Consider the following 27,586-nt stretch of genomic DNA (forward strand, 5'->3'; position numbering starts at 1 on the left):
AGTGACGCGAGGCGGAAGTCCCGCCCACACCGGCGGAAGTCCCACGCATCCGTCCGCGTTCCCTCGTGTGTGGCGGCTGGCATGGCGCACTACAACTTCAAGAAGATCACGGTGGTGCCGTCCGCCAAGGTAGGCGGCCGCGAGGGCTCATCCGCCCTCGCCTCTCCCTGCCGGGGGACTGGGAGAGCCCGGCCCGTAACTCGGGGATGGGACAGGGGTCGCCTGCTCCGGGCTGCCTCTCCTCCCAGGCCACGTCCTCCCAGATGCGGGCCCTCCGGCGTTAGGGGTTCCCCCAGGCAGCAAGTTTCCTTTTTCAGGCCCCCGGCGTCAGGCGTCAGGGTCCGTCCCCAGGGGTGAAGGTCCGTTCTCAGGCATCAGGGTCCGTCCTCAGGGGTGAAGGTCCGTCCTCAGGCATCAGGGTCCCTTCTCAAGTGTCAGGGTCCCTCCTCAGGCGTCAGGGTCCCTCCTCAGGGGTGAGGGTCCGTCTTCAGGTGTCAGGGTCCGTCCTCAGGCATCAGGGTCCGTCCTCAGGGGCCAGGGTCCCTCCTCAGGGGTGAAGGTCCGTCCTCAGGCATCAGGGTCCGTCCTCAGGGGTGAAGGTCCCTCCTCAGGCGTCAGGGTCCCTCCTCAGGTGTCAGGGTCCCTTCTCAAGTGTCAGGGTCCCTCCTCAGGCGTCCGGGTCCGTCCTCAGGGGTGAAGGTCCGTCCTCAGGCATCAGGGTCCCTCCTCAGGCGTCAGGGTCCGTCCTCAGGGGCCAGGGTCCCTCCTCAGGGATGAAAGTCCCTCCTCAGGCGTCCGGGTCCGTCCTCAGGGGTGAAGGTCCGTCCTCAGGCATCAGGGTCCGTCCTCAGGGGTGAAGGTCCCTCCTCAGGCGTCAGGGTCCCTCCTCAGGTGTCAGGGTCCCTTCTCAAGTGTCAGGGTCCCTCCTCAGGCGTCCGGGTCCGTCCTCAGGGGTGAAGGTCCGTCCTCAGGCATCAGGGTCCCTCCTCAGGCGTCAGGGTCCGTCCTCAGGGGCCAGGGTCCCTCCTCAGGCATGAAAGTCCCTCCTCAGGCGTCAGGGTCCGTCCTCAGGGGTGAAGGTCCCTCCTCAGGCGTCAGGGTCCGTCCTCAGGGGTGAAGGTCCCTCCTCAGGCGTCAGGGTCCGTCCTCAGGGGTGAAGGTCCCTCCTCAGGCGTCAGGGTCCGTCCTCAGGGGTGAAGGTCCCTCCTCAGGTGTCAGGGTCTGTCCTCAGGGGTGAAGGTCCCTCCTCAGGCGTCAGGGTCCGTCCTCAGGGGTGAAGGTCCCTCCTCAGGTGTCAGGGTCTGTCCTCAGGGGTGAAGGTCCCTCCTCAGGGGCCAGGGTCCCTCCTCAGGCGGCAGGGTCCGTCCTCAGGGGCCAGGGTCCCTCCTCAGGCGTCAGGGTCCGTCCTCAGGGGTGAAGGTCCGTCCTCAGGCATCAGGGTTCCTCCTCAGGCGGCAGGGTCCGTCCTCAGGCGGCAGGGTCCGTCCTCAGGGGCCAGGGTCCGTCCTCAGGCATCAGGGTCCCTCCTCAGGCGGCAGGGTCCGTCCTCAGGCGGCAGGGTCCATCCTCAGGGGCCAGGGTCCCTCCTCAGGCATCAGGGTCCCTCCTCAGGGGTGAAGGTCCCTCCTCAGGGGCCAGGGTCCCTCCTCAGGGGTGAAGGTCCCTCCTCAGGGGCCAGGGTCCCTCCTCAGGGGTGAAGGTCCGTCCTCAGGCATCAGGGTCCCTCCTCAGGCGGCAGGGTCCGTCCTCAGGGGTGAAGGTCCCTCCTCAGGCGTCAGGGTCCCTCCTCAGGCATCAGGGTCCGTCTTCAGGGGTGAAGGTCCCTCCTCAGGCGTCAGGGTCCCTCCTCAGGCATCAGGGTCCGTCTTCAGGGGTGAAGGTCCCTCCTCAGGCATCAGGGTCCGTCTTCAGGGGTGAAGGTCCCTCCTCAGGGGCCAGGGTCCCTCCTCAGGCATCAGGGTCCCTCCTCAGGCGGCAGGGTCCGTCCTCAGGGGCCAGGGTCCCTCCTCAGGCGTCAGGGTCCCTCCTCAGGGGTGAAGGTCCCTCCTCAGGCGTCAGGGTCTGTCCTCAGGGGTGAAGGTCCCTCCTCAGGCGTCAGGGTCCGTCCTCAGGGGTGAAGGTCCCTCCTCAGGTGTCAGGGTCTGTCCTCAGGGGTGAAGGTCCCTCCTCAGGGGCCAGGGTCCCTCCTCAGGCGGCAGGGTCCGTCCTCAGGGGCCAGGGTCCCTCCTCAGGCGTCCGGGTCCATCCTCAGGGGTGAAGGTCCGTCCTCAGGCATCAGGGTCCCTCCTCAGGCGGCAGGGTCCATCCTCAGGGGTGAAGGTCCCTCCTCAGGCATCAGGGTCCCTCCTCAGGCGGCAGGGTCCGTCCTCAGGGGTGAAGGTCCCTCCTCAAGCATCAGGGTCCCTCCTCAGGCGTCAGGGTCCGTCCTCAGGGGTGAAGGTCCGTCCTCAGGCATCAGGGTCCCTCCTCAGGCGGCAGGGTCCGTCCTCAGGGGCCAGGGTCCGTCCTCAGGGGCCAGGGTCCCTCCTCAGGCATCAGGGTCCCTCCTCAGGGGTGAAGGTCCCTCCTCAGGCGTCAGGGTCCCTCCTCAGGCGTCAGGGTCCCTCCTCAGGGTTAAAGGTCCGTCCTCAGGTGTCAGGGTCCCTTCTCAAGTGTCAGGGTCCCTCCTCAGGCGTCAGGGTCCGTCCTCAGGGGTGAAGGTCCCTCCTCAGGCGTCAGGGTCCGTCCTCAGGGGTGAAGGTCCGTCCTCAGGCATCAGGGTCCCTCCTCAGGCGGCAGGGTCCGTCCTCAGGGGCCAGGGTCCGTCCTCAGGGGCCAGGGTCCCTCCTCAGGCATCAGGGTCCCTCCTCAGGGGTGAAGGTCCCTCCTCAGGCGTCAGGGTCCCTCCTCAGGCGTCAGGGTCCCTCCTCAGGGTTAAAGGTCCGTCCTCAGGTGTCAGGGTCCCTTCTCAAGTGTCAGGGTCCCTCCTCAGGCGTCAGGGTCCGTCCTCAGGGGTGAAGGTCCCTCCTCAGGCGTCAGGGTCCGTCCTCAGGGGTGAAGGTCCGTCCTCAGGCATCAGGGTCCCTCCTCAGGCGGCAGGGTCCGTCCTCAGGGGCCAGGGTCCGTCCTCAGGCATCAGGGTCCCTCCTCAGGCGGCAGGGTCCGTCCTCAGGGGCCAGGGTCCCTCCTCAGGCATCAGGGTCCCTCCTCAGGGGTGAAGGTCCCTCCTCAGGCATCAGGGTCCCTCCTCAGGCGTCAGGGTCCCTCCTCAGGGTTAAAGGTCCGTCCTCAGGTGTCAGGGTCCCTTCTCAAGTGTCAGGGTCCCTCCTCAGGCGTCAGGGTCCGTCCTCAGGGGTGAAGGTCCCTCCTCAGGCATCAGGGTCCCTCCTCAGGCGGCAGGGTCCGTCCTCAGGGGTGAAGGTCCGTCCTCAGGCATCAGGGTCCCTCCTCAGGCGGCAGGGTCCGTCCTCAGGGGCCAGGGTCCGTCCTCAGGGGCCAGGGTCCCTCCTCAGGCGGCAGGGTCCGTCCTCAGGGGTGAAGGTCCCTCCTCAGGTGTCAGGGTCTGTCCTCAGGGGTGAAGGTCCCTCCTCAGGGGCCAGGGTCCGTCCTCAGGGGCCAGGGTCCCTCCTCAGGGGTGAAGGTCCGTCCTCAGGGGTGAAGGTCCCTCCTCAGGGGTGAACGTTCGTCCTCTGATGTCAGGGTCCTTCCCCAGAGGTGAGTGTCTATTCCTCGAGTGTCAGGGATCTTCTCCAGACCTTGGGGTCCTTCCTAGAGAGGAGAGGTTCCTCCCCAAGAGGTGGGGCGGGTCAGGGAAAACTTCGTGAAGTAGGTCAGACTTTTGAACTTGGTCTTACGGATTCCTAGACTCCGCTAATGGAGGGGTTAGGGGAGGTCTCTGGGCTTGATGTCTCTGTTTGCACTGGGTACACGAGCAAGAGTGTGTCCATTCTCAGTCACTTTCCACATCTAGGTTTACTTATTTAATGTGCTTCCGAAGTCAAAGATACGTGGATTGAATTGCAGAATTTTTTCCCTTTAATATTTTTTCTGGTTTATGCTTGAGTTACATGACTAAAGTTTCAGAGGGTTCTAGGTATTGGAAGTACAGGTGAGATTAAGAATGTGGGATGAGGCTCCTTGGGTGGCTCAGTCAGTTGCATGTCCTACTCTTGATTCGGCTCAGGTCACAATCTCAGTTTGTGGGATCGAGTCCCGCATCACACTCTGCACTGACCATGTGGGATTCTCTGTCTCCCACTCTCTCTGCTCTTCCCCACTCGCTCGTGTGTCTCCGTGTCTCTTTTTCTCCAAGTAAACATTTTTTTTTTTTTTTTAAATATGGGATAAAATTTATTTAGGCAGCCATCCGCTAAATGTTTTTTTTTTTAATTTTTTTTTCAACTTTTTTTTTTTTTTTTTTTAATTTTTGGGACAGAGAGACAGAGCATGAACAGGGGAGGGGCAGAGAGAGAGGGAGACACAGAATCGGAAACAGGCTCCAGGCTCCGAGCCATCAGCCCAGAGCCCGACGCGGGGCTCGAACTCACGGACCGCGAGATCGTGACCTGGCTGAAGTCGGATGCTTAACCGACTGCGCCACCCAGGCGTCCCTGCTAAATGTTTTTTAAAAGCCAAAAACTATGAACGTGAACCAAGTTGGATATAAAAGAGTAAAGATTTAGTTAGGAAAAGTGTTTGTAGTTTAAAATATATGGTATTGTTAATTGTTGGTTTTTGAGGTTTCAGATAAGTGGGTAGAAAATAAACATTTTTGGTGTACTGTCTCTTATTTAATTACAGGACTTTATTGACCTGACGTTATCGAAGACTCAACGGAAGACTCCAACAGTTATACATAAACATTACCAAATTCACCGCATTAGACATTTTTACATGAGGAAAGTCAAATTTACTCAACAAAATTACCATGACAGACTCTCACAGATTCTAACAGATTTCCCCAAATTGGATGTAAGTGATTCTGGGGGACACATATGGCAATATCAATGTGAGCCTTCAGATAATTTATAGCCAGTTTGTGTACTTATCTGACAGATAATGAAGGAAACAAAATTATTCACTGGGCAGACTTTGTGAGTTCATGGCAAAGCTGGGAAAAGAACACAGGTTTTTTTTTTTTATTCCTTAGTATTCTTCCTTTCCCCCAAACTAAACTCCATAAGAGGGCCCAAAGCTATCTCCGCCACCTTTTTTTTTTTTTTTTTTTTTTTGTAACTTCTAGGATTGCAGGCACCAACCCACGCTCTATAAACACTATGGATTGTGAACCTGGCAGCTCACCAGCCTGTATGGGCTTCCTCTTTCCAAGGCTCCTTTGTGGCCTCAGGTTGTAGCAGTGGCCTGAGGTCCACCACTGTTTGTTTCATCAGCCAGTGATGGTCAGTTCAGCACTGTCCTCTCTGTTGACTGGTGGGAAGAAATTGCCTGGGGGAGCTGTGACTTCTGCATTCCGCTAAAAGAGTTGAAGTCTTCATTCTCTAGCATAGTAGAGTTTACCTGTTGATTAAGCCGTGGAAAGCCAAGAGCAGACACTGCTCGTGAAATCCCCGTGTAGGAGAACACTGCTGCAGGGTTATTTGGGGTGGGCTCCACAGTGCAGGGTGAGAGCCTAAAGTGGCCACTGTCCCAAGATAGTCCGTAAAGCTAGGTTAAGCCAGGAGGCAAAAGTTGGTTTATGTGACAAGAGTTTCTTTTATATTTACTTAAGGTGACAGTAGTTTGTTTAAAAAATTACAGATGTGCTTAAAATAAGAGTAGAGATTTCTGCTAGCGGACAGGCGCTTAACTTTACACGTGTCTCCTGGGCATGCTGTAGGTGCTCAGTAGAGGCTCGTTGAATGGGTGGATAGTTTGTTGGGAAAGGGTCGCTACCCTAGAAATTACCTAGGAGGAACCAGAAGAGTAAGATGATTGGAAACTGGTGTGATATTTGGAAACACCTGATCTGGGCAAACAAAATGCTTTGAACTAATTAGCACCAGATTTTTGTGGTTCTTTGTAAGAAGTTTTATCTTTTTCATCCTTGGTATCATTTTTTAATACAATACATTTAAATTGTGAACATTGTATTCCTTTTTTCTTTTTTTTTTTTTTTAACGTTAGCTATCTGAGAATTTTAGAGCAGAAGGTTAGCATAGTTACATTCATGGAATAATTGATATGTCTCAGGTACTTATCTAGGCCCTGGGAACACAGTAGTAATAAGTCCCTGTCCTCATCTAGTGAGGGGAAACGTTGTAAACCTAGAAATCTCTAGAGTTTGTAGCAGAGATCTGAAGGAAACGAGCTGCGGGGCTGCCTGGAGAGAAGCACTGTAGGCACAGAAGCAGCAGGTGCAGAGGCCCCGAGGTACAGAGTGTGAGGTCTCAAACAGGAAGACCCATCAGGGTGTGTGAGAGGGAGGGTACCTGGAGATGAGTCAGAGATGGTGAGTCGGTGAGCTGCCTGGTACAGGGCTCGAGTTCTGTTGTTAGGGAAACCTTCCAAGTTGAGTGTGGGACGTGCCGAGCTTTGACTTCTCTTTTAGAGGATGCGTGGCCTATGGGGTTAGGAGACCACTTGAAGGTTGACGCACCGACGTAAACAGCTGGTGGTGGTTGGAAGAGCTGAACTTGCTCGTAGCATCTTGGGCATCTTGCAGTTGCCATCCATCCAGACGGGGAAGGGGGTGGTTTGGACACGTTGGTCTGAGATTCTGGTAAGGTGTCCGAGCCGAAGTGCGAGTAGTCTGGAGCTCTGTGAGAGGTGTGGCCTGGAGATGTGCAGTGGCACTCAGGAACCCGTCAGTGCCTTTAGATCCACGTGAGGTCACCTAGGAGCTGAACCTGGAGAGAAAAGTGCTCCTAGGAACTCTGATGTTTAGTGTTGGGTGGAAGCATAAGCCAGCGAGGGAGTTTGAGGAGCGGCGAGGGGAGAGAAGAGCCAGACGGTTGGTCCCAGAGGCCAGTTGAATGGAAAGTCCCAGGAAGCATGAGTGGTCAGCTGTCTGGTGCTGTGGAACGCTCTGGTAAGATGAAAGGAGTTCGGGGAGGGAGCTGATCTGATGAGCCGCTCTAAAGGACTGGTGGGCACGATTCGGACTACACTGGGTTCAAAGGAAGAAGAGCCAGTACCTCTCTGTGACCTTCCTCGAGAAGGGGAGCAAAGGAACGGAAGGGTTGTGGGTTCAGGGAGCTTTCCAACTGTTAGAGCTGAGGGGGAAATGACAGCGTGTTTGCAGGCCTGGTTTCAGGTGTTGAGTAGGAGGGGCAGGGGGTCTGGTGCACAAATGGAGACCTGCAGATGAGGTAAAGGGGGATCAGTCTGGGGCCCAGGCTAGATGGGCAGGCAGAAGTGACCCCTGAACTCTAAACAGTCCTCAGTCAGGAGAATGGACTGGGGAGGAGATCTGGGGTTTGAAGAGCGTGGAAAAGGTAGGACATACTTCAAAATTATTCTTCAAGAATTATTGACACATGGGGATGAGAAACCTGTCCCAGAATGACCGCTTTATTTCTGTTTTAGGATATCCATCCATTTTATGCTGATTTGATGAACATTCTCTATGACAAGGACCATTACAAGTTGGCCTTGGGACAAATAAATATTGCCAAAAATTTAGTGGACAAGTAAGGTATCTTTTAATACAGTATCTTTTAAATTATTGCCTGAGGTGAAAAGTATCTTATATCTTTTTATTTCTTTAAGCGTGGCTAAGGATTATGTGCGGCTTATGAAATACGGAGACTCTCTCTACCGCTGCAAGCAGCTGAAGCGAGCCGCCCTCGGCCGGATGTGTACAATCATCAAAAGACAGAAGCAGAGTTTGGAGTATTTGGAACAAGGTACCTCTTTTACGTAAGCAAGGACAGTGTTTAGTGTGTGCTGTTAAGGTACTCGATTCTTGTCAAGAACTTATTTTTAGGGTGCTCTTTTTTGTTTTATTTTAGACCTAACAGGATCAAACCATTCCTTACCCATCCTTTGAGAAACTCTGACAGGCTAGTTATTACTGAAAAAGCAGCTGGTGCTTAAAATGCTTATGAATTACTAGTACAATTTTTTTTAATGTTTATGTATTTATTTTTGAAAGAGAGAGAGAGACAGTACAATCAGGGGAGGGGCAGAAGAGAAAGACACAGAATCCGAAGCAGGCTCCAGGCTCTGAATCCATGAGCCTTGAGATCATGACCTGAGCTGAAGTCAGAAGCTTAACCGACTGAGCCACCCAGGTGCCCCATAAATTGTTTGTTCTATTAAGAGGACTTGGGGCGCCTGGTGGCCAGTCTGTTAAGCATCCGACTCTTGGTTTCAGCTCAGGTCAGGATCTCACAGTTAGTGGGATTCAGCCTTGTGTTGGGCTCTGTGCTGACAGGGTGGAGCCCTGCTTGGGATTGTCTCCCTCTCTCTCTCTGCCCCTTCCTGCTTGTGCTCTTTCTCTGTCTCAAAAATAAACAAACATTAAAAAATAAATTTAAAAGTAAAGTTTAAAAAAAAATTTTAAGAACTTTTCAATATCTGGGGCGCTTAGGTGGCTCAGTTGATTGAGTATCCGATTTTTGATTTTGGCTCAGGTCATGATCCCAGGGTCGTGGGAACAAGTCCCATGCTGGGCTCTGCACTGAGCATGAAACCTGCTTAAGATTCTGTCTGCCCCTCTCTCACTCACACACATTGTCTCTCTCAAACAAAAGAGGGGCGCCTGGGTGACTCAGTCAATTAAGCGTCCGACCCTTGGTTTCGGCTCAGGTCATGATCTTGAAGTTCACGAGATTGAGCCCCACATAAGCCTCCATGCTGACAGTGCAGATCCTGCTTGGGATTCTCTTTCTCCCTTTCTCTCTTTCTCTCTCTCTCTGCCCCTCCCCCCACTCATGCATGCATGTATGTGTGTGTGTACGCGCACACACTCGCTCTCAAACTTTAAAAAACTAAATAAAATAAAAGCTTTGCAATATGTGTTAGCATGAAATTGCCACTCCAGCTTTGTTACATGATAGTTTAATTAAAGAGGACGGTTCTGGGGCGCCTGGGTGGCGCAGTCGGTTAAGCGTCCGACTTCAGCCAGGTCACGATCTCGCGGTCCGTGAGTTCGAGCCCCGCGTCAGGCTCTGGGCTGATGGCTCGGAGCCTGGAGCCTGTTTCCGATTCTGTGTCTCCCTCTCTCTCTGACCCTTCCCCGTTCATGCTCTGTCTCTCTCTGTCCCAAAATAAATAAAAAACGTTGAAAAAAAAAAAAAAATTTAAAGAGGACGGTTCTGAATTAAAGGAGTATTTCTAATGAAACAGGTATTTGCCTCTATACATAGATTTTTACACTGAAGTGTTCTTGAGTCCTTTGGGTTTGTTCCCCCTTTCCTGACATCTTACAAATGATTTGCGACAAGCTTGTAGTACTTGACTGCTTTGCCAGTGCTTCCAGCGATCTGTTTTGTTTAGTCTTGAGGGTGGCCTCATGGTGTCACCGCCTTGCAGATGATGCACCTAGTCGTTGCGTGGAACTAACCCAGTGCCTTGGCAGGAAGTGGTGGCATGCACACTTGCTTCAAAAATGCTTTCCAAATATCCCACTTAGTAAGAGCGGTCTGGGCACCGCTTAGATATGTGTTTCTGGCCCCACTTTTGACCTATTGAATAGGACTGTGGGTACAGCCAGAGTCGGGAAGTACGCTGCTCTGTGCTATGGTGCCTCTGCAGGCAATCTTTTTTCTTTTCATACTTTTTCTGTCGCTCACATTATAAATGTTGGAGTGGGGTTAGTATAACCATGGGCCAGGAGTACAGCTATGTGAAGCAGTCAAGCAGAAGTTTGAGTTTCTTAATTGCTCTTAAGAAATCAAGCACATGTTATTTCCCACAGTGCGTCAGCATCTGTCCCGTCTGCCAACTATTGACCCGAATACGAGGACCCTGCTCCTGTGTGGGTACCCAAATGTTGGCAAGTCCAGCTTCATCAATAAGGTTAGTACGTGTCTGGTGATAACACAAGTGACCGAGGACCTGAGACCCAAGGGCTGCTATGTCCTGCCGTGTGGGCTGGAGGATAGCCAGCCGGTTAGTCTGTCAGCACTGTTGCCGCCTTAAATAGCCGTTTACTTGAAGGGAGGACTGACGCTGTCTGAATCTAGGTTTCGGCTGCTATTTCTGTTCTAGTATGCATTCCATAAGTTTCTAAGGGATTTGAGATGTTAAGTCCGGTTTTGTTAACACGGAGAGCCTTTCCCAGGACGTACTGTCTCAGCCTCATCTGGGGGTGGTAGTGCTGGGGGCGCTGGGGTCTACCGTGGCAGGCTGCACTCGCTGAAGTGGGCTTCCTGAGGCACTACGTGAATGTCACTGGTTGATGTGTCACTGCTCACATCAAGCATTCGGTCCCCGTAGTGGGAAGTGGCTGAGTTGCTCTTGATTTGACTGAGTTCATTAATTGGGACTCGAGGGTGCTGTTTATTTAGTAACTTGGTGCTTCAAGACCACTTGGCTGAGTTTGAGGGACTTGAACAGAGTAGAAACCACACGTAAAATGTCGGTTCATAAATAAGTAGATAAAATAAAATGTCAGTTCACAACCAACAACAGCTCAGGTGCCAGACAATGACAGTTACATATGTGTGGTGCTTGCTGCCAGGAGCACTTCCACTTGAAGCCCATTTGCAGGTTTTTATTTTGTCCCCGAGTTGTGCTGACGTGACAGGCTGAAGCTCTGCGGTGTCTGGGCCGATGTCTCAGATGCTCGTGAGCTAGTGCTGCGGCACTAAGCCACTGGCCACTTGATTAAAATTAAACAACAAACAGTTCAGTTCCTACGTTGCACTGATCACGTCTCAAGAGTTCATGGGGAGTTGTGGCTGGTGGGCCCCGCACCAGCAGTGTAGATAGAGCAAGTCTGTCTTCACAGCAAGTTCTGTGGGGCATTAGTGGGGCTGGGGTGGAGCAGAGCAGAAGCTGACGGGTACCCTCCTGGTGCTGGGTCTTCCTCCCCTCCCCGTCCTGTATTTGGACTCTTGTGTCCTGGCCTCGCCTGGTGGCATGAGGAAGTGGAGCCTGTCCGTCTGTCAGCAGCAGCTTCTGACCTCAGGAGTGTAATCATGGGAGCTCTCTCGCTCTCCGTTTGGTTGTTTGTCTTACTGCCGAGATCATTAGTCTCCATAACGTACAGGTGCCACATTTACCTTCTTTGACCGGGAATAAGGTTTGGAGCTTGTGTGATTGTGGAAGTTTTCGTTGTTTTGTTTCAGGTGACGAGAGCCGACGTGGACGTCCAGCCCTACGCATTCACGACCAAATCCCTGTTTGTGGGGCACATGGACTATAAGTACCTGCGTTGGCAGGTGAGCGTTCCCACCGTCAGACATGGGGCTCACGTCTGGCTGGTTTTGTGAACGGGGTTTGATTTTGGTGGTCCCTGAAGAACTATAGTCTCTCCCCAGGTCCCAGTACACTTACAGGAAGACTCTGAAGGGGTGGGACAGGTTCTCGGGGTCACCAGGAATGTCCTCATGAAGAAAACTCCCAAGCTTCGCGGCTGCCCGAGTGCAGTGCTTGTTTTTCTGTGAGCACTCGGGAAGCCGCCAGCTGCCAGAGCAGATGGCTACATCACGTTAGCAGTGGTGCTTCTCATGAAACCAGAGTCTCCTTGTCGTTTCTGACCCTGTCCTTAGAAAGGATGTGCATTAGCCACTTAAAAGCATGGGGCAGTTTCCACAGTTGAATTTAATTTTGTAAATGATAAAGTCATTCCTAACACCTGGGAGTGTTTGCCAGTTCTGTTCTCTCTGTCAGGGCACCCAGTAGGCTGAGTCAGTAGAGTGTGTGACTCTTGATCTGTAGGTCATGAGTTCTAGCCCCATGTTTGGCATAGAGCATATGTTTAAAAAAAAAAAAAAAAAGGGAGGGGACGCCTGGGTGGGTCAGCCGGTTGGGCATCTGACTTCAGCTCAGGTCGTGATCTCACAGCTCGTGAGTTCAGGCCCCACGTCGGGCTCTGTGCTGACAGCTCAGAGCCTGGAGCCTGCTTCAGATTCTGTGTCTCCCTCTTTCTCTGCCCTTCTCCTGCTCATGCTCTCTCTCTCAAAAATAAACAAACATTAACAAAAATTACTTTATTTTTTTTTAATTTTTTTTTTTTAACATTTATTTTTATTTTTGAGACAGAGAGAGACAGAGCATGAACAGGGGAGGGTCAGAGAGAGAGGTAAACACAGAATCTGAAACAGGCTCCAGGCTCTGAGCTGTCAGCACAGAGCCCGACACGGGGCTCGAACCCACGGACCGCGAGATCATGACCTGAGCTGAAGTCGGAGGCCCAACCGACTGAGCCACCCAGGCGCCCCAAAAATTACTTTAAAAAAAAGAGAGAGGAGTCCTTTTCTGTAGGTCATTGACTGGTTCTTCAGTGAGCTCTGCAGGGTCGACTCATCCCCCCCTTTTTTGTAATATTTAAAGAATAGGTACTGTTCCGTCATTGCTTTTTTCATTATGTCAGTTGGGAGACCCACGTCTTATTTACTAGTATTGAGAGGGCCGGGTTGGGTATGTGAGTCACCTCCAGGATATGCTGGGCAAGAAATTTGTGGGTATATGTGCTTTGAAGTAACAGACTTGACGCTTAGGTTGTTGATACTCCCGGGATTTTGGACCACCCTTTGGAGGATCGGAACACCATTGAGATGCAGGCCATCACGGCCCTGGCTCACCTGCGCGCCGCGGTCCTGTACGTGATGGATCTGTCCGAGCAGTGTGGGCACGGGCTGAGGGAGCAGCTGGAGCTGTTCCAGAACATCAAACCTCTCTTCATCAACAAGGTGCGTGTGGGGACGGGTGTTTGCGGTTCATAGCCTGTGCCGCGAGGATAATCATTTCATTGTTTTTCTTCCCTGTTCCAGCCTCTTATAGTTGTAGCAAACAAATGTGATGTGAAGCGGATAGCTGAACTTTCTGAAGATGATCAGGTAAACTGTCTGAATGTTTTGAGTCTTACGTACTAATTCTAAGTTTATTCGCAGACAACCAAAGCTGAGAAGGAATTTCAGCAATGCTAGTAAAGATTTTTATTCCACAGTTGAGATCATTCCCTCAGTGGTTTGTTAGTGGCAAACTACACCTGACATTTTCTGTCCTCTGCTCTTGGAGGCTGTGCAAGTACCTGTGCATTTGGCAGGACGGCGTGTTTAACCCCGGAAAGGTCTTGTGCTTCTTTAGGATGCGACTGTTCTCCGACCTTGGTGCCTGGAGGATGCAAAGCGCCTTCAGACGGGCTTTGGCCCTTTGGGTCTCTGCCGGCTGGTTGCCCAGAGCCGTGCTTCCAGAGGAGGTTCCTGGGGAGGGGGGGGTCGGGGGGGGGGGTCACGTGCCTGCCACACACATTTGTGGGGGAAATGAGTTTGGGAGGTAAGCATGGAGTGAATGATGAAGAAGGGGCACCTGTAAACTTGCCAGAACTGTGAGTACATAGTGTTCGCTGTGTTTTCCATGAGGCAGGTAAGGTGGTTAGCCCTCATTTTCCACCCACACTTGGCCCCGCAGCTCTCTGTGATAGGCACTTTGGGGATAACTGCCTGGAGAAGGTTGGCACTAGTAACAGGTTCTCAGATTCTTGGACGCACCCGGGCCTACAGGGCCAATCTGGGAGGCACCCTGCGTGGTGGGTGACACTCGAGTTTTAAGAACCAGTGCGCTAGAGTAATCTTGATGTGGCTGCATCTCCTGGGGCATGTGCCACCGACCAGCTCCGTGTAGAGGGTCTCTTCCTGGCACCTCTGTCTCATGCTGGCTGGACGTCTTAATACCTGGTGAGAGGGTTTTAAACAGCTGTACTGGTTTAATGGGCACTGCAGCATGTTCATCAAGTTACTAACTAGGTAACCACTGATATCAGAGAATTCACTTGTTTGAAAGGACTCAGATCCCTGTTAAGTAATTTCAGTTTTTTAGGTTAATCTCTTTGGAAGCTGCAGACAGGGTTTGGGTTGTGACGACCAAAGGTTAGGGTGAGTGTTGCACCAGGTGCTCAGGCTTCGGGTTGAAATGTGTCTGGGTTTCACCGTCTGCCGGCCGTGATGGGGTGAGGTCTCCATCCTGGAGTCACTGGTAGCAATTGCTGCATTGCTGGGCTACCAGTCAGTGATGTCATCAGGCAGATTGAAAAATCTGAAAGCCGGTGGGTGGCGGATGCCATTCTGATGTGACTGTTGGGTTAACACTAGGGCGTGGCCTGCAGCCTGCCCTGTGTATGCTGTCCGTGCTCTGATCGTGGGAGCGGCACCATGTGAGGAACATGGTTACGGCTAGCTCAGGTAGAGGCACAGTGGCTTGCATCACGTGCTAGTCGGTGGTGGGGTTAGCTGTCAGACCCTGCTGTTGCCCAGGACCACTGCTGTTTCCAGGAGAGGAGGAAGTCTAACTGGTAAGTGGGAGCCTGTAGTAAAGGTGTTTGACCTTGTTCGTGAGCAGCTTACCTGTCACAGGATTGGCCCCCTACGTCTGAATGAGGTGGCCTTGGTGAAGAGCTACGCAAGTGAAGCCCCTCCTTTGGAGTGCAGTGATTATTCATTTTTGTAGTGTTTTCTAAGGAATTCTCTTAGGCTGCAGACTCTATGCATTTTACTTAAAAGTAGTATTGAAAACATCTTAAAAGTTTTGTATCTTGTTCCTTTTTAGAAGGTAACATCTCACAGAATGTTCCAGAGAGCCTCTGGTTTGCTTTTGTAGTCTGGTTTGATCCTCCCAGTAGTATTTTCTTTGTCACAGAAGAATATGGGGGGAAGGAAATCAACATTTTGGGGAAACGTCCTTTAGAAGAATTTGCAAATGAGCCACGGCCAGGCTAATTTGCATTTCTGATCCCAACATGAAGAGCAGTAAGAGTTGTCTGTAGGGAAGTAGAAATAAATAATGGCTCTCTTGTTTTCCTTCTGTCTCTGCAGAAAATATTTGCAGATTTGCAGGCCGCAGGATTCCGCGTGATTGAGACTAGCACCCTGACGGAGGAAGGGGTTATTCAGGTGAAAACTGAGGTCAGTGCTCCATCCACACCTATACTGCCTTTCTCGTGAGAGGTGTCTGCCGTGGGGAGAGGCTTTCTGTCCAGGTTGGAGAGCGTGTGCGCCACACTGAGCCCTGGTTTCCCCCATCCCGCCCAGTCCAAACGGGGTTTAGAGGGATGATCTGACTCCCTCCCCGGGGGGGTTGAACCTCGTGCACAGCCTGCTGCCCTTCTTGACCTGCCGGGATGTCTGTGCCAGCTGTACTGTGAAACTTGTTCAGAAGCAGGGAAAAAAAACAAGAAAAGAGACATTTCCTGTTAGATTTCATATGCGATTCTGATCATTTTACGTCCTTTTTATTTTTACCTGAAAGGAAAAGAGATGGCAGGGTCTGATACTGTTGGTTGGCTTGGCGCTGTTGCTCCAGGGCCCAGGGTGGGCCTTGAACCTGGCTAGGGAACACGGCGCGAGGGTGACTGGTGGTGGAGGCAAGCCCAGATGGGACATGGGGTGCTGCCCCAGCTTGGGCCTGGCCTGGGAAGGGAGAGGCCTGCTCCCTCCTGAGCGTGTGGTCTGCCCCCGGGGGGTCACCTGGATCTTGGGGTGATCCCCAAGATAGCACCAGTGGATGTGACTCCTGAGGAAAAGCGCAAAGTGGGACCCAAAGCTTGGAACACAGTCTGCTGGTTATTGCGGAGTCTGGTTCCTCTCCCACACCCCCACCTCCAGCCCGGAAGGTGGGTGCCTTGTGAGTCACGTCCCGTTTTCTCACCTTCCCAGGCTTGTGATAGGCTTCTGGCGCATCGGGTTGAAACCAAAATGAAAGGAAATAAAGTGAATGAGGTGCTGAACAGGCTGCATCTAGCCATGCCAAGCAAGAGAGATGACAAGGTGAGGCTGCCCTTCCAAGGAACTTGGGAGCGAGATGCCTATGCCCTCTGTCCGCACACACCAGCACCTGCCTCATGCAGGGCTCATGGGTGAGGCTCACGGGCGCCGTGTGCGCACACACCCACCCCTGTGGGCATCACAGTGGGCTTGAGTTTCTCGTCCAGAGTAACAGTTGTGTCCTGAAGTATAAAAGTGCCAAGGTAAAGCCTGCTGCTCGCTCCACCAGACATAGTTACTGGTAACTGTCTTAATGTTCCCATAAATCTTTCTGGTGTGTGAGCATATTTTTAAAAAAATTTAAACATAAACGTGTATTACATTCTTTAAAATTATTCTGTTTTCTTGCTGTTACAAACAGTGCTCTGTTGCATGTCTTTGTGCATAAGTCTTTTATTTGCAGAGTGAGTTTTCAGTAGGCCATTGAGAATGACATTGTCCCCCAGAAATGCCTTCCTGGGATATGCTGAGCGTCCCCTCATCATTGGCTGCTGTCAGTTTAATCGATGGTTCCTTTAATGATCAGTTCAGGCAAGCATTTTTTTTTATTTTTGAACAATTTATTTTTGAATAATCTCTACACCCAACATGGGGCTTGAACTCACAACCCTGAGATTAAGAGTTGCAGGCTCCACTGAGCAAGCCAGCCAGGTGCCCTGCCAAGCCTGCATTTTTCATGTACTTATTGGCCTATTAGTTCCTCAGGTCATTTATCTTTTACTCGTTTAATTTATAATTTTTATCTTAAGGAAATCAGACTCTCATATGTTCTTTTTTAAATAGGCTTCATGCCCAAATTGGGGCCCTTTGTGGGGCTCAACTCACAACCCTGATACCAAGACCTGAGCTGAGGTCAGGAGTCGGGTACTCAACTGACTGAGCCACTCAGGCACCCCCAGACTCTTGTATGTTCTGTGGATTTTTTTTTTTTTTTTTTTTTTTTTTTTTTTTTTTTGTCATTTGCTTTTTGATTTGGGTTTTCTTTCTCAGCTTCAAAGAGATTATATGTTTTTAATATATGCTATGAATATTTAATAATTTTCTAATATATGCTATTAGCTAATATTAATATTTTTTTATGGTAACTAGGTTTTGTGTCCTGCATAGAAAGACCTCCCGTTCATTCCAAAAATATCTTGATAATATTTTTCTCCTATACTTTGTCCTGTACTTAATTATCTTAATTTTACCTGTTTTGAACAGAAGTTTTTGCTCAGTCTTGCATTTGATTTGTTCTTAGGCAGCAGGTGGAAGCAGCCACCCAGCTCTGTTTTTGCCTGGCTAGTCCTTAATCTCAGGACTGAGATTCGAATACTGTATGTTTTTGTTGACTTCTTGTATGGACTTGATTCGTGTCTAGATTTCTGTTGTCTGCTTTGTTTTTCTCTTGTATCATTTCTTTTGTTCATAATTTTCTCGAGAGTCTTGGTGTTTATTTTTTCTAGATAAACTTTGGATCAGCTGTGGAGTCTCCTGGTTTCCGTGCCCAGCTGGCCCTGCTCCGCCCCCCAGTCTGTTGGTTCTGAGTTGGTCTGGCTTCACCTTGCCCTTGCAGACGGAGAGCATGCCTCTGGCTTTTCACTCTCATGTTCCTTTTGCATTCAGCAAGGTGTTTCATGTCACTCTTTCTGGTGATGTCTCCTCAGGAAAGGCCCCCTTTCATCCCTGAGGGAGTGGTGGCGCGCAGGAAGAGAATGGACATTGGGGAGCCCAGGAAGAAACGGGTAGGTCTACTTTCGCGGGTGCAGAAGGCCATGTGTGTGCACTGAAGGTGTCCTGGCCTTTACCGTCAGGCTCTGTGACCACAGCTGTGGCTGACGAAGGCCCCTTCCCTCGTGAGTGGGAGGGAGGTGGCTGTGGACACTGCGTGGAGGTGAGCCGTAGAGCCAACCGGGAATAGCCGGGCTGCACAGGCATTAGAGGGACGGGCTCTCAGCTTGGAGCAGAGGCTGTCTCCTGGGGCAAGGGGGTGCCTGGCGTTCATGCGCCTGGAATGCCAGCAGGAGCTGATGAGAGTTATCTGTTCTTTGGTTTCAGGAACGAGACCTTGAAGTAGAGCTGGGAGACGACTACATCTTGGACCTTCAGAGTAAGGGCCAGCATCCCTGTCGGGACGCTGTGGGAGGGCTTCAGTGCCCTCTTGCCCTGTGGCTGTGCCTTCATCTCTTTCTTAGAGATGAGGCTGTGTGGGGGGTGGTTCTGTGGCTTCAGGAGGAGGGTGGTTTGCAGCGTGCATGGTGCAGGTGCTGGGGCCACTGCTGCCTTTGTCCTCCCTGCCCCCGCTCGGCCCGTGGTCCCAAGGTGCTGGGCGACCCAGGAGGTATTTGGAGACCCTCTGCTGTGCTGTTCTGAGGTGTTATGTGCAGGCGCTCTGTTGTCTTCATGGAGAGATGTGTGTAAGAACTCATTTTGGGCACGTGGTGCTTGAAGGTATTAAAAACTGCAGTGAACATAACTTTTTTTTCAACCTCAGAGTACTGGGATCTAATGAACTCTTCTGAGAAACACGATAAGATACCCGAGATCTGGGAAGGCCACAATATAGCTGATTACATCGACCCTGACATCATGCAGGTTTGTGTCTCCTGTTGTATTATGTGATTTTTTATTACTTCTGTGTCCCTGATCGCACAACCACAGCTGTCTGCCCGGCCGTACGTGCTGCCCTCGTTCCTTATGCACCGTGAGCTTCTCCAGCCGTCACTAACAGCCTCTCCCTCCAAGGCTCTCCTCCCTGTGCGGTTTCGGCCACGGCCGCCTCTGTGGGGCAGGTGCGTTCCGGTGGCCACGAGCCCCTGTCCTCCAACCCAGCCTGTTCTCCTCTCCTGGAGCTTTGCTTAGCCTGTGGTGTCCACGGGTCCTTTCACTTTAAAAACAAAACTTTTCTTAAGCCCTGGGTCCTTCTTTCATTGCTCTGCTGCCTTTCTCTCCTCAGCGAAGCTTTTTGAAAAAACAGTGTTTCCCGTCAACACTCCCTCATTTCCTTCCCGGATGCTGCCCTTGTACCATTTCAGTCTGCGGGTCTCCAAGGAGGAAACCCTACATGAACCTCCTCATCCCTGTTCCTGTTCCTCCTTCCCTTGAATCTTCTGTACTCTCTGGTGCTTGGTTCTCCTCCTTGCCTGTGTCCGAGCTGTGCACCTGTGCTCTGCTCACGCACGGTCCATGCTCCTGGCTCAGGAGCCAGGTCACAGCCTCCTTCACACTCTACATGTGCCTCCTCGTTGTTGCTCTCTGAGTGACGTCCATTTTGAGCCTGTGGGTTCGCAGCCTGCGACTGGCCTTGCCCGTTCCTGCCCACCTCCCTCCCTCCATGCTTTTCACATCAGCCAAGGCATGGCCGCATCTGACTGCAGCATTGCTGTCAGGGTTTCTTTGCTTGGTTATAGAGTGTATTCGTGCATACATAATTTGTTCATTTATTTTCTAGATTTTATTTTTTAAGTAATCTGTATACTTAGTGTGGGGCCTGAAGACAGAACCCTGACATCAAGAGTCATGCTCCACCAACTGAGCCTGCTGGGCGCCCTGTAACTTCTTTTTATTTAAACTGTACAGCCAGCGGTGGTGTTGGCTTGTGTTGGCTTGTGTTTGAGGATGGCCTCAGAATGGATAAATGGGATATTGGAGACCTATGTCAGCTCACATAGATGAGTTCTTAGTTCTTCAAGGACGGAGGTTCTGTCCTGGGTCTGTTGGGAGTGCTGGGGAACGAGGGAGGTGTCATGTGCACGTGTCCCCTCGATGTCTGGAGTGAAGAGAAGGAGACAACATAGAAGCGCTCACGGGGTGCCGTGGGCTTAGTGCTGCATGGTCTTCATTTCCTCCCAGATGCCGTTTGCTGGGAGCTGAGTTCTGGGGCATCCTGTGTGGGGCCAGGCGCGGGCGCTCACTGCCCCCGAGAGGCACATGAACGTGGCTACACTCACGAGGTTTTCATTGTTGAGTTTGTTTAATTCCTTTTCAAGAAATTGGAGGAGTTAGAAAAAGAAGAAGAGCTGAGAACGGCGGCAGGCGAATATGACAGTGAATCCGACAGCGAGGACGAGGAGATGGTGGAGATCCGCCAGCTGGCAAAGCAAATTCGGGAAAAAAGGAAGTTGAAAATTCTGCAGTCCAAGGAGAAGAACACACAGGGGCCCAGGATGCCTCGAACCGCTAAGAAGGCAAGTTCTGTGCTTCCAGAGCAGCAGGACAGGTTTCTGCAGCTTTGGATTCTTGCACAGCCCTGCTAAAAGCAGCATGTCAGCCTAGACGTGGCCATGGGATTGCACGTACTTGGTTTGGTGATACGTACTGATTTTTGAGGTTGGTCGAGCCCTGATCTTTTTATTGTGCTGATGGCACCCTTCCTGCTGACATCCAGGCTCAGCATTGTTGGGTTCAGCCTCTCTGCAGTTGTGCAGATTGAGGTTGTGATTCGTAATTTGTGACAGTAAAGCCATCATTTAACATGTTCTTATTCTTTAACTTCTTTACTAGTTAGTGCTCCTCTTTGCAATTTACAGAAACCTAACGCAGGGCAGCTTAAATCCTCAGGCAACATGTTAGCTCCTGTGACTAGTTAGGACAGGGAGAGTCACACTTCAGGCACAAATGGGTCAAATGATGTCAGAATTCTTTTCAGTCTCTGCTCCATCTTTGTAGGTCTGTTTCTCTCCTGCCCCATGCTTTTGTCAGGGCGGCAGGTGAGGCCAGGTCCTGTGGTCACCCTCAAACCACAGGATGTGACAGAAAGCGGGGGGTAAGCTTCCCAAAGACAGGATGATGGTTAGGGCAGATACCTTTCGCATTAGTGTGTCTGAAGTACTCTTTTCACATGATGGCAAATGAGTGGTTCCTGGTAGGCAAGACCTCCATCTGTTTCCCCAGTGGCGCTCAGTGGGTTTGGGAGAAGCTGCTGTCGCTGGAGTCTGCATCTTGGGGCATGTCATGTGACCTCAGCGTCAGTGATCCTTGCATGCAGAGCCCCTTGCAGAGTTGTGCAGAATTCAAGGTCGTGAAGTGTATGTCATCTTGCACATAGTCACAGCCTGGGAGATATTGGTTTCTGTGGGCTTCAGTGAACTGTCCAAAAACATGAACATGGGCCCAATTAAAAGATATAATTTCTAAAAGAAATGTATCCTAGATAATTGTAAAAGGTACATTTTCCTGTGAAATTTTTTTTAAGCATCTTATCAAACTAATTTTTCTGAAAACATACCTTTTCCCCTGTGTTCAGGTTCAGCGGAAAGTCTTGGAGAGTGAGATGCGCAGTCTCGGTGTTGACATGGATGACAAAGACAATGTAAGTGCATGCACATGGTCTCAGTCACATACGTACGTGGACATGTACAGCTTTGCCTTAGAAAACTAGACTCTTAGAAACCTGGGGGGTTACAGATGTGATCAAAGAAGAGATAGGAACTTCGAGTATGTCTGTTGAGGAGTGTCGCTGGAAGTGGCTGGCTGAGAATGGAACGTGTTTGTCCCACTGCTGTCCATACGCCCCGTGGGACGGCTCAGGACACTCAGCTCAAGGGACTGTGCTGCTGATGCAGGGGTGTCTTCATCATACTCCATTCTTGTTCACCACGTGAGAATTTAAGAATGCCTTGCACACTCCCATCGTTTTGCATTAAAAGTCATCCCTGAGCATGGGACTGCTCCTGGGCATTACGGTGATGTTTCAGTAATAACATCAATGATGTGAGGTGGCCTCTGCACTTTCTTCTTTCTCTCTGTCTCTTTTTTTTTTTAATATTTCATTGTGTATGTATATACATCGAATTCTGTTTCAGGTTAATGAAAATACGAAAAATACCAGAAACAAGAAAGAAAGAAATCACTTGTGTTCACAGTGCACAAAAATAATCTAGGTTAACATGCCGTGTGTATCTTTTTATTTAATTTTTTCTGCAGAGGGCTTTAATCTTTGTTTCTTTAAGATGTAGTTATAACCATATTCTGTAGATCGTGTCTATATTTCACTGATGTATAAGCAAATTTTTTTGTTTTTTAAAGTTTATTCATTTTGGGAGAGAGTGAGTAGGAGAGGGGCAAAGAGGGAAAGTCCCACGCAGGCTCCATGCGACAGAGCTTGAGCTCAAAACTGTGAGATCATGATCTGAGCTGAAATCAAGAGTTGGACTCTTAACCAACTGAGCCACCCAGGCGCCCCAAGCATTTTTTATTTTGGGGTAATTTTTCACATTTTTTTGAGTAAAAAATTTTAGTGTCTTTTAGACCTCAGTTTGGTTGCTGTTCAGAAATTCATTTGCTGTTTATATGCTAACTAATTTGGATGTAAATTTAAAAAAAAAAAAGAATTTATTCACTGTTATAATTGAAAATCTTCAAAGTTATAGAACTCAAAAAAAAAAAAAGCATTAAGTACTGATTCAAAAGACAGTTACTACAAAATACCTGAGACTTTTCTGTAAATGATTTATAAAATCCAGAAAATTTGGAACAAATATTTGAGAAAATTTTCAACTTACGTTGTTATAAAAGGAAGAATTTTCAACTTATGTTGTATAAAAGGAAGAATTTAATAATCCTATTATATATAAGGTATTTTTCTAAATGACATACATATTGAAAGATGTATCTATGAAAAAATAGAATTTTAACTATGGTTGCATCTGAGGTCTTATCTCAGTTGTGAAGATCGTATCTTATCTCAAATGAAATAATCATCAACTCTTGTGAAATTTTACATGATGGTAATGAACTTAATATTAGTTTATCCACATAGATGCCCACTTTTACTTTTAAAAGTCTTAGGGCAAGCTTTATTTTAAAAGTTAACTTGCCAAGAAATTTCAACAGAGTCAACTTTGAGAGCAAAGTATATTCCAGAATAGGTTGATAACATACTAATAGCTGAATGATAGATTTGGAATAGTCTGAAGGGAAAAAGCAAAAGGTACAGGATATTTTACAATGTAGAAAATAGGAAAGACAATTCTTCAGTTTTCATAAAACCATTTATTTGGCATTACTGTAAATTCAACTCAAGCCACTGAGTTTAATTCAAAGAGCCAATACATGAATTTCTCATTGTTTGAAGTTGACATTCCATCTAAATGACACTATTCACTACTAGTAAAATCTGAGTTTCCAATTTTTTTTTCCAATTTTATATGACATAGTCTTGTCCATCCCAATTATGAAAAATATGCAGGGAAATATTTTAAATGGTCTCATTTCTGTGTTCAAAAATCTATCATTATACTTCAGTAATCTTACATATTGCCAATTTTCATCTCCACAAACAAAACAAAAAACAAAAACATAGTGGAGAAAAAAACTACTAAGAAGAAGGAATATATTACACATAAGTAAATGAATAAATATCTAAGCTTATATTTAGCATGTCATTTTGCCTCTGGGGAACATGAGAGAGTTTGAGTGTTGTTAGGAGGTTACTGTTTGTTTATCCAGCCACTAGTCATGAAATCTCTAACACTGTGAATAATCATCACATACCAATTCATTCTGTTTGGCTCACTGAGCATTTTGCGTGATGTCCCTGATGTGTCCTCCACCTCTAGCACATAGACTATGTGGGCCCATTTCCCTCCAACCTCCCTTGTCCACTCTTTTTAATGCTGTTTAATCTTAAAATAATTCTGATTTTTTAAATTAAGTTTACTAAATTCTAGGTGTACACTTAATATTTAGCTTCAATATTGTCAAATGATTTTTCCAGAATAAAATACTAAATCTGATTTTTAAAAAATTCATTTGCTGTTAACTCAGAATATACGGTGATGTGTAAGAAATACACAATAAATTGGAATTAGTGTCTGGTAAGAATACAAATTGGAATAGAATGTCAGAGAACAAAACATAAGCTTATTTTTTATATTTTTTACTTGAACTTGGTTCCAAGTTCACTTGGTGACTGAAGTCTTCATGGAGCATCTTAGGTTCTGTTTAGCGACCAGATACATGAGGGTTTGTTGAGTCAACACAAGACGGGCTTAGGTTGTAAATAGTTCAGACCTGTTTTCCTGGGAGCCCAAAGACTAGAAGGGGTTTCAGATAACTATTGGAATTCTGGTCTTTTTTTTGGATGAATTATGCTGGAGCATATTCATTTTTGTCTGAAATAACTTTTTCATATTCTGGATTATTCTTTCAAAACATTCCTAGAATTGGAATAACCAAAATCAAAAGAAAATTGTGTTACAGCTCCTTTCCAAAGGGGTTAGACTAATTTGGATTTTAATTAGCAATGTTTGAGGTTGATGGGGGGTGGGAGGGAGGGCAGGGTGGGTGATGGGTATTGAGGAGGGCACCTTTTGGGATGAGCACTGGGTGTTGTATGGAAACCAATTTGACAGTAAATTTCATATATTAAAAAATAAAATAAAATAAAAAAAAAAATAATTAGCAATGTTTGAGACTACACTGCTAGCCTGAAGCATTATTTTATTTTATTTTATTTTTTTAAATGTTTTATTTATTTTTGAGACAGAGCATGAATGGGGGAGGGGCAGAGAGAGAGGGAGACACAGAATCGGAAGCAGGCTCCAGGCTCTGAGCCATCAGCCCAGAGCCCGACGCGGGGCTCAAACCCACGGACTGCGAGATCGTGACCTGAGCCGAAGTCGGACGCTCAACCGACTGAGCCACCCAGGCGCCCCTGAAGCGTTATTTTAATGAACATCTGTTAGCGTCTGATTTCTGACTGTTCGTTTGTGCAGGCTAACTGCCTGCGCTCCTGTCCAGGTGTTTTGTTGTTCTTTGGGGACAGGACATGGGTGAGTGAGGCGCCCACCAGCGCGAGCACAGCGGCCTCTCCCAGGGGCAGGCTTTGCTTCGCCTCAGGGTTGAGCTTCCTGAGGGCTGTCCCTGTGTTCAGGTAGATAGCCCCAAAGCTGGAGAGAGAGGACACACTACAGCAAAAATAGCAGTTAGGATGCTAGTTTTACCACCTAGGGGAAAGGACAGCATTCAGGAATGGCCAGCGTTAGGTAAACGGTTTCTAGTGGAGTTACAGTTGCTTGTAACATAAAGCAGCCGTGTTAAGTGAAAAAGTACGTTTGACGAATAATGTGAAGTTAACTCTGTGTATGTGTGTGTGTATTTTTTTTTTTTTTTTAATGAGTAGCAGGCAAAAGTTCATTAGAGTATAAGAGAAGATCAGAAAGGAAGAATAGTATGAAATCTCTTTACAGAGAGGGGACATTTGAAAGTGAGTGCCCCAACTATGTATAATTTTAAAGAGCTTTAGTTTATTTGATAATGTCATTAAGAACTCCTGAGTGTTCTGTCTCCTTCTTGGTGTGATTTCGTCTGTCACCAAGCCTGGGAGCCGGGCTGGGGTCAGGCAGCACTGAATTTGCTGTTTATGCTTCCCAGGCCCATTATGCAGTCCAGGCCAGAAGGTCCCGGAGCGTTACAAGGAAGAGAAAACGAGATGACTCTGTTCCACCCACATCAGTAACCCGGAGCCGCAGCTGCTCTCGGACTCCACGGGATGTCTCCGGCCTTCGGGACGTCAAGGTTAGTCCCCTATGATATGCAATAAAAAATAGTGGTCTCTACTGTTGATGACTCCAGGGCTCAGGGCACATACCCGCAGCTACTGTTTAGAAGGTGGGGACCGTAGGTGGGTGCTTGTGCCCCTGAGAGACAAGCTGGGTGTTCTGGACCCTTCCCTAGGTGCACCATTCCTTACTGCTGTCCTTTCTCAGGGGTAGACAGAAGCATGGTGTCATAGGGCACCAGGTGGTGTGAGCCGCAGGCCAGCCATGCGGGAACAAGCTAGGAAACAGTGCTTACTCAGCACCTGGAGTCCCAAGCCCCCACCTTACAACCAGACCCTGCAGGGATCCAGCCCAGAAGGAGCTGTTTGGGTCAGTCTTTTAGGAAAGACATTTTGGATGTACACAGTCTCTTTTGCTGAAACTATTTAAATTAAATGAACACAAAAATTGTTAGTTTCAGCATTTTGAAAATTCAGGTACGAGAGAAAGTCTGTATATAAACTGGCCAACAGTCTACTTGATGGAAACTTGGGATTTCCTTTCCACCATGCCTTTTCCTTCTAGAAATCTGGATTTTAATACTGGCATTATCATTTGTCCGATGTGAGTATAGTTTTGTGGGCTGGTTCTCTGTTTTCTCGTGTGTCCCTAAGAGGGAGTTACAGCAGATGTCCCCTAATCTTCCAGGTTCTTCTAGGCACAGAGCTTGTCTAGAAATAACATTCATTCCCATCTTCATTCTCATTGTGCAGACAGTTGACTTCCTGCAGACACGGTGGGTCACAGGGGGACTTGCCATCACTTCTCACAGAGTAGATCTGGACACTTAAGACCTGCTCTTAACTGGTAATGAAAAAGCACACAGACACTCAGCAGCTAACGTGTGTCCTTTTGCTTTCCAGATGGTGAAGAAAGCCAAGACTATGATGAAAAATGCTCAGAAGAAGATGAACCGCCTGGGAAAGAAAGGAGAAGCAGACAGACATGTGTTTGATATGAAGCCCAAGCACTTACTCTCCGGAAAGAGGAAAGCCGGAAAAAAGGACAGGAGGTAGAGTCCTCTGCAGCTGAGATGGTTTGGCTAGACTGTTAGTTTCCTGGTCTGGTCCAGTTTCACGAAACGGGAGTCCTGGCTATAAACTGAAAATTGCGATGACATACCTGACGGGCTTGTTGCTTTGCTGTATGTTGGGGTGTGCAGGTGTGGGAGACGTTTGTCACCGCAATGATGGTAAGGTACCTTGAGCCAACTGTGGTTTCTGCATTTGTTGGGGTTCCGATTGCTTCAGGTCTGCAAAACTGGAAAGATTGATTGATGCAATTTTTGTTTTGATGGGAGAAGAATCTTACTTTCTTCTGCAAGAGGGAACTTTGGTTTGTGTATGTGTATAGTCTCGCAAAGAAAGCATCTCCTTGCAGACGTGGGCAGAAGGTTGGCGGCCCTGCCCTGCAAATGTAAGAGTGAATGCCAGTGCTAGATTATTTTCTAGTTTTTTTGTACAACGTGTGCATCGTTGCAATCTGTTTTCAATTAGTTTATCTAAAATAAACTTCTGAAAGAAAGTGGTTTTGGTTGATTTAGGGTTTTTTTTGTTTTTTGGGTTTTTTTGTTTTTTTTTTTTTTTTTTTAGTTACAAATCACTGTCAATTTGGCCAAATGAAAAGGGAGAAAAATTCTTTCGTTTTTCAAAACAAAACACTTTGTGGGGTAAAATGTTGCCTCAGGCACTGTAGCAATTGAGCTGGGCATCCCCCGCTGGGGGAACCCGGAACTGCGTATGTTCAGAGAAGCAGACACCCTAACACTCCCGCAGAATCCCCTCCTGGGCTCTGTTTTCAGTTACTCTGAGTGGAATTTGTGCCGTATGTGTCAGCTCAGAACCCCCACAGACAGTGCGATGTGGGAAGTTAGTGTGTCAGAGTATTAAGTGCTTAAAACATTTCTTGACCTTAAAACAGTGCTGTTGTCACCACTTCCCACATAGTCTCAGGGAGCGCGCCTCCCAGGGCAGAGCACTTGGTGACTGTGCGGTGTGGGACGGGCTTCTGTCTTCTGTAATGTGATGACATTTTCTTCTTACAGCACAGGTGTGTCTAAGAGCTGCTGCATTTTGGGGATACAAAGTAAGGTTTTCGTGTTACGTGTGCTGAAAAGATTCGTTAAGATCTCATTAGGAGAAACAAACGCATGTGCTGTTGGGGAGGCCCCAGGAGCCCATCTCTTCGCAGGGGCGCAGAGAATCTGCCTGTGGTAAC

The 27,586-nt window shown here is 48.9% G+C and overlaps 1 protein-coding gene across 1 annotated transcript; it reads left to right on the forward strand.

Annotated features, from left to right (window-relative positions):
• Nucleotide 1: 1 nt before the first annotated feature.
• Nucleotides 2-26,896, forward strand: GTPBP4 (GTP binding protein 4). The gene is made up of 17 exons (XM_078450502.2): nucleotides 2-129; nucleotides 4,780-4,950; nucleotides 7,504-7,607; nucleotides 7,687-7,823; nucleotides 9,839-9,939; nucleotides 11,214-11,306; nucleotides 12,588-12,779; nucleotides 12,861-12,926; nucleotides 14,901-14,990; nucleotides 15,741-15,851; nucleotides 17,495-17,572; nucleotides 17,886-17,937; nucleotides 18,322-18,422; nucleotides 19,817-20,014; nucleotides 21,073-21,138; nucleotides 25,203-25,346; nucleotides 26,233-26,896. Exons 1-17 carry the CDS (start codon nucleotides 82-84, stop codon nucleotides 26,383-26,385), a joined length of 1,905 nt encoding a protein of 634 aa, XP_078306628.2. The 5' UTR covers nucleotides 2-81; the 3' UTR covers nucleotides 26,386-26,896.
• Nucleotides 26,897-27,586: the final 690 nt, after the last annotated feature.

This window comes from Panthera onca, chromosome B4 (genome assembly GCF_046562875.1).
Source record: "Panthera onca isolate mPanOnc1 chromosome B4, mPanOnc1 haplotype 2, whole genome shotgun sequence".
Lineage (NCBI taxonomy): Eukaryota > Metazoa > Chordata > Mammalia > Carnivora > Felidae > Panthera > Panthera onca.

Coding starts and splice junctions, on each gene's coding strand:
- GTPBP4 (XM_078450502.2), top strand. CDS start 82: ATGGCGCACTACAACTTCAAGAAGATCACGGTGGTGCCGTCCGCCAAG. Junction 4,951..7,503: donor CAGATTTCCCCAAATTGGAT/GTAAGTGATTCT, acceptor TTTCTGTTTTAG/GATATCCATCCATTTTATGC. Junction 17,938..18,321: donor CTACATCTTGGACCTTCAGA/GTAAGGGCCAGC, acceptor TTTCAACCTCAG/AGTACTGGGATCTAATGAAC.